The sequence below is a fragment of the Penaeus japonicus genome, unplaced genomic scaffold (genome assembly GCF_977035675.1).
Source record: "Penaeus japonicus unplaced genomic scaffold, GWHDUDI00000001_assembly GWHDUDI00000018, whole genome shotgun sequence".
Lineage (NCBI taxonomy): Eukaryota > Metazoa > Arthropoda > Malacostraca > Decapoda > Penaeidae > Penaeus > Penaeus japonicus.
This window is the reverse complement of record NW_028234420.1, coordinates 38,535,200-38,542,699: the sequence shown is the minus strand read 5'-3', so window position 1 is coordinate 38,542,699 and position 7,500 is coordinate 38,535,200. Positions and strand designations below refer to the sequence as shown.

At 20.9% G+C, this 7,500-nt stretch overlaps 1 protein-coding gene across 1 annotated transcript in view; it reads right to left on the bottom strand.

Moving 5' to 3' along the window:
* The window catches only part of LOC122258438 (uncharacterized), a 9,008-nt gene that overhangs the window by 652 nt on the left and 856 nt on the right, over positions 1-7,500 (bottom strand). The window contains exon 2 of the mRNA XM_043024387.2: positions 1-405. This exon is cut by the window's left edge and continues 652 nt beyond it. Coding sequence (XP_042880321.2) covers positions 1-92 — 92 coding nt within the window. The 5' untranslated portion in view covers positions 93-405. The remainder of the gene's footprint in view (positions 406-7,500) is intronic.

Here is a 7,500-nt window from a genome sequence, read left to right as displayed (position 1 = left end):
TCTTGTCCTGCGGTCATGTCCAGGCTTTGTGAGCGGTCACGATGTTTGACAAAAGCTGATTTTGACCTTATGACATTGCTTTGTTCATCCATTTTGTCTTATCGCTCGGCGTCTACCTAACTGTTACTGTGCTGACACTGGCGAGAAGAAAAAGTGCTCCCGTGTTGCATGAACAAAATAAGATGTATGTTCTCGCAGTACTTTTACAACCGCCCGGCCTAAATATTTACTACCGTTTGACGCATCGGTTGCATGTCGTCAGGACCTTTTGCTACACCGTCGAAAGTTATGCTTCATCCCGACTTCAGTCCTTGAGTTGTCTTCTCATGATGTATTCCTAGAGGTTCCTGTTCCATGGCGATTCTTCCTAAGTCCATGACCTTCTCCTGTTGTTGCTTCCACTTTCTGAAACATGTTATTTTTCTCTTATTCGACAAATTTTGCATAATGGAGAAAAAATCTAATGTGAATCAAAAGTTTCAGTACACCCTAAATTACAAATGTCCTCAATGAACAACTTTCGGAAATGAGACAAGAGAATGGAGGTTATTTCAGAAAGAAAGTATTCGAAGATGTAACTAGGGACGAATAAGTTTGTTTTTCCGAAATTATACATATATATATATTTACATATACATATATAATATATATATATATATATATATATATCTATATATTATATATATATATATATAATAGATACTATAATACATATTATATATATATATATATATATATATATATCTATAGATATATATGTATCTATATATATACATAATATTATAAATTATAATTAGATATAATGTACATAAATATATATATATATATATAATAAATATAATATATATATATATATTTATATATATACATAATATATATATAAATATATATATCTTATTATATATATATATATACATATAAAAAAAATATATATCTAGATATATAGATATATTATTTAATTTATATATACATATATATATGGATATATATATATATATAAATATATCTATAATATTATATATATAAATAAAGAATACATCAATAAATATATATATATATATATATATATATATATATATATACATATAATATATATATAATAGTATATATATGTATTAACATAGTATAATTTTGTTATTAATTTAATTATTTTTATATATCTATATATAAATGTGTACACAACAAACACACTCACTCACAATCAAACAACATATATATATAAATATAAATATATATTATATAAAAATTATATATATATATAAGATCATTATATTATATATTATATATAAATAAATATAATATATATTATATATATATATATAGAAAATATATAATAGATATATACACACACACCCAAGCACACACACATGTATTATATGTGTTGTATATATATAAGTATTTATATATAATATATATATATATATATATATTTAAATATCTAATATATATATTTCATATATATATATATATATATATATATATATATATATAAATATGTATATATATATATTTATGTATATATATGTATATACAAAAATACATATAAACATCCATATAAACATATTTATAAATACACACACAACACCCACACATCACACACCACACACACACATATATATATATATATATATATATATATATATATATATAAATAGTATAAATAGTGTGTGTGTGTGTGTTGTGTGTGTTGTGTGTGTGTGTGTGTGTGTGTGTGTGTGTGTGTGTGATGTGTGTGTGGTGGTGTCGCGCGTGTTGTGTGTGGTGTGTGTTGTGTGGTGTGTGTGTATGTTGTATATATATATATATATATATATATATAAATATAAATAATATATAATATATATATATATTATATATATATATATATATATATCAATAATAAATTATAATATATATATTGGACATATATATATATATATATATATATATATAAGATAATATATATATATATATTAATAAATATAATATATATAAATATGGATAAATAATATAAAATATATATATAGTCTATATAATATATATTTATAAATATATATCTATATATTATAACTATATATATATAAATTGTAATTAATTTATGTATACATATATAAAAAACTATAGATATAATATATATATAAATAAAAATATATATATATATATAATAATATATATATATATTATAATGTGTGTGTTTGTATACACACACACACACACACACACACGACACCTCGCACATACACACACACAACATATATAAATATATCTTATAATATATATAAAAATAATATAATATATAATAATATAATAATATATAATATACATATATAAATATAATATATAAATAAATATTTTATATATATTTTTCTTCCTCTTTTTCTTCGTTTTACTTTTCTCCTTCTTTTTCTTTTCCTTTTTTTTTTCTTTTTTCTTTTATTTTATTTTATAATACACATCACACACATATAAACACACACATCACAAACAAACACATACACACACACAATATATATATATATATATAAATAATATATACATATAAAATATATATACATAATATATAAATAAAGTATATAATCTATATATATACATATTTAAACAAATTTAAAATAATATTTATAAAATTTATAATAAATATATAAATAAAATATATATATATATATAAATATATATGCGTGTGTGTGTGTGTTGTGTGTTGTGTGTCTGTGTGTGTAATATATCACAAATCTATATTTAAAAATAAATAATATCTATATATATATAAATATATATATATATTATATATATATAAAAATATATATATATATATATAATTTGAGATAAATTACACACACAGACACAACACACACACACACAACACACACCTATATATATAAAAATATATAAATATATATATATAAATATATATATATATATATATATAATCTATATATATATTTATATTATAAATAAATATATAGATATATACATATATAATACATAATATATATAAATATAATAAATATATAAATATAAAGAGAGAAGGACGAGAGAGGGGGAGAAGAGGGAGATTTTGTATGAAAGATTTATCAACAACCAAAAAACATCGTGTAAATTTGCGGGGTGGGTACCCGCTTATTAAAAAATTATTTTTTATAATTTTTATATATTATTTAATCCCATAAAAATATATTTTTACCCTTTTATATAAAATTATATATTATAAAAATTACATAATATATAATACATATAAAAAAATGTATACATTATGTATATTATATATATATATAATATCCTCCGTCTTTATATATATTACCCCTGTGTGTGTGTGTGTGTGTGTGTTGTGTGTTGTGTGTGTGGTGTGTGTTGTGTTGTGTGTGTGTGTGTGTGTGTGTGGTGTGGTGTAGGAACATTAATTTTTATATTTATATATATATTATATATATATACTATATATTTCTATATCTATTATATATATTTATTAATATATAATATATTTTTATATATATATTAAAAATGCTTTAAAAATAATTATAAATATAATTTAATTATATTTATATATATATTTATTATATATTATATATAATATATATAAAATATTTAATTTAAACAACAAACACCACAACCAACATTTTATATATATATATTAACATATATTAATATATATATATTATTATTCAATAATATATAAATTTGTTATATTATTTTATATATATTTAAAATATAAAAAATATTAATATAAGTTTTAGTTGGGTTTGTGTGGGGTGTGTGTGTTTTTGGTGTGTTGTGTTTTGGTGGGTTTTGTGGTGTGTGGCGTTATATGGGTGTGGTGTGTGTGTGTGTGGTGGCAAGTATATATTATATTTATATATTTTCTTTTATATAAATTATCTATATTATTTTATGAAATATTTTTTAAAATAATAAATATCCCCATTTAAAAAATTAAATTTAAAATTTTCTATTTAAATGGACATTATTTGATTTTCTATTTTTATATATATATATTTATATATAATAAAATATTATATTTTATAATATATTTATTTTTTAAAAAAATTATAAAAAATAAATATTTGTATATTTATAAATAATTTAAGTATTTTAAATTATATGTATATATTATCCCACCCACAACACATGCACATAACACACAAGAATATTACATATATATATAAAAATTATATATATATTAATATATAATATATTTTAAAATAATTTTTTAAAATATAATTTTTTTTGTTTTTGTTTTTTTGTTTTTTTTCCTTACTTTCTTTCTTTCTTTCTTTCTTTTCTTTCTTTTTTTTATCTATACAACACATACACACACAACACAATAAAAAACAACACACACATATATATATGAATATATTATATATATATATATATATAAAATATATATTTTTTTTTTTTTTTTTTTTTTTTTTTTTTTTATTACACCACACGACACACCCACACCAACACATCAACACCAAAATAAATATTATATATAATCTATTTATTAATATATATATAAATATTTTATATATATATATATATGTATATATATATTATGTATATATAGTATATTATATATTATATTTTAAAATATCATATATAGATATTGTTGTATTTTGTTGTTTTATACATTTTCCACAACACACAACGACAAAACACCACACAACAAACACACACGCCATATATATAATATAATATATATATATATATATATATATTAAAAAGATTATAGATTAGATATATGTTTTGTGGAAGTAACACAACAACACACACACACACCCACCACACCAACACAACATATATATATATACATATATATTATTTATATATATATATAGATATATATCTATCATATACATATATTCCTAATATATATTTACATATACATATGTATATATGTATATTATTTATATATAGTATATTTATTTATATATATATATATATATTATATATTATTTTATATTCATTCTTTGTATATACTTATATTTATTATATATATATATATATATCTTTACTTTATATAATATAAATATATATATGATACCTCTATATATATAGATATATATCAGATATATACTATCTCTATTCCTATATTATATACAAACAAATATTATATATAAAATTATAATATATTATATATATATATATATATATATTATATATACTCATATATATATATTATATATATATGTGTGTGTATATATATCATTTTGACTTTATATATGACTATATATTCTATATTCGATATATGTGTGTGTGTGTGTGTGTTGTGTCGCTGTGTTGTTTCTCGTCCTGCGGTGTGTGTCGTGTGAGTAACCCTTTGTCTTCTATAATATAGATAATAATATATAATATATTTATATTGTTTTTGATATTCTATATATTCTATAGATGTATAATTCTATATATATATATATATATAATATATATATATTAATATATATATGTTTATACATATATATATATATATACTATATATATATATATATATATATATTTTATCTGTATTTATATTTATATAGGTTATTATACATATACGTGTTGTGTGTGTGTGTGTGTGTGTGTTGTTGATGTGTGCGTTGTGTGGTGTGTGTGTGTGTGAGTGTGTGTGTGTGTGTGTGTGTTATATATATCATATATATCATTCCATACTTTTATAATAGCTATTATACTCATACTTCTACTAAATATATATATATATGTATTATAATATCTATATATATATATAATTATATATCTTGATATTAGATGTATATATATATGCGTATTCTACTCTTTCTATTCTATATATAGATATGTAGATCTTATAATATATATATCATACTCTTATATCTATTTCTTATATAAACTTATGTTATTTATATATATAATATATAATATCATATATACTATATATATAATGTATAGTTAGATAGATACGATAGATAGATAGATAGGTAGATAGTTACATATATATAAGATTAAAGATTATAGATATATAGATATATAGATGATATAGTATGATATATTTATGTATCATCTCTATATATCAGTCTACTATAATACTTTATATTATGTATATATATATATATTACTAGACAATATATATATATTATATATATATCTTATATCTTATTATATATATATATATATTATATATACACGATATACGAAAAAACATGTACAGTAGAAACAATCAAATCGTTGTCTCTTACATTTTAAAACAAGTTTTTCCTAAGAGCGTCATGCCATAAAATATGGATATAGAGGTAATTTCAACAGATTGTAAGTGAGAGAAACAATAACAATGAATAAGGGCTGTATCAGGTCTTTGAAGGAGGGTCAGGTCAATCATTGGGAAAGCTTTTCAAGCTATAAAAGCTTCACTTAATGTATTGGGATAAGTAAACACGAGATTGAGATCTACTTTTTAAAGTAAATGACATTTATAATTGACTATGAAAAGAATATTGTTCTCCCACAGAAATGTGTTTGGTCTAAGAAAAATTCAGGATAACCAAGTTTTCTCTCTGATTTCAGCAATGCTGCTGATCTTTATCTATAAATTCATTGTCATTTATTCAATACACTCTGAAAAAAAAGACAAGGGTTATCGTTAATTTTTTGTATAAGGGATAAGAGATTAGAGAAAAAATGACGATAATTAGCAACACACACAAACACAACCACACCAGCAATCACACCACAAACTATATATATATATAAATCTATTTTATATATTATATAATATCTTATTAAATATATATATATATATACTATATGTATATATATATATATATTTATATATATATATATATATATGTATATATATATATATATATGTATGTATGTATGTATGTATGTATGTATCTATGTATGTATGTATGTATGTATGTATGTATGTATGTATGTAAGTCTGTATATAAATTCCCCTTCCAGTTCACCAATGCTCACTTTCGCGTGCACAAGGAATTCATGATTTAGTATTTTTCCGATTGCCACTTGGTACACTATAACGTATTCATACAACACTGTAATTCCAGGGTGTCTGTCCGCTCATTATTGTAGCTTCGAAAAATATGCTATCTTGCAACTTTACATGATGTCGAATGATTGCTGTTGAATTATTCACATAGGTTTATGGAAATATTTGCATTTACGGTTTCACTATTCAGAGATCTGTTCACAATCGTCCGCGGAAGCATCTGTGTGCGTGTGCAAGTTAAGAGGGAAGATCACTCGAGCCATGAGAAAGAACGATCAATTTTTCAATATTTGCCTCACCGGTCAGCCTACCCTTGACCTACACTCTAAACCTTCCTAGTCTGTCAAAATAGCATCTTTCTTTCTACTTCCTTCCAGCAGCTTCTAGCAATGTAATATGTATATCCCTAGACTGCTATCCCTCTCCCTCTCCTTCCTCTCCCTGTGTTTCATCTCTTTCATCTCGCAGTGGCTTTGGGTGTACTATTTCACGATTTATATGTGTATCTGTGTGTATGTTTATCTGGAGTGTGTAGCTAATGCCAAGCGATTATAATGGATGCTAATTCTTGACTCAGTGAG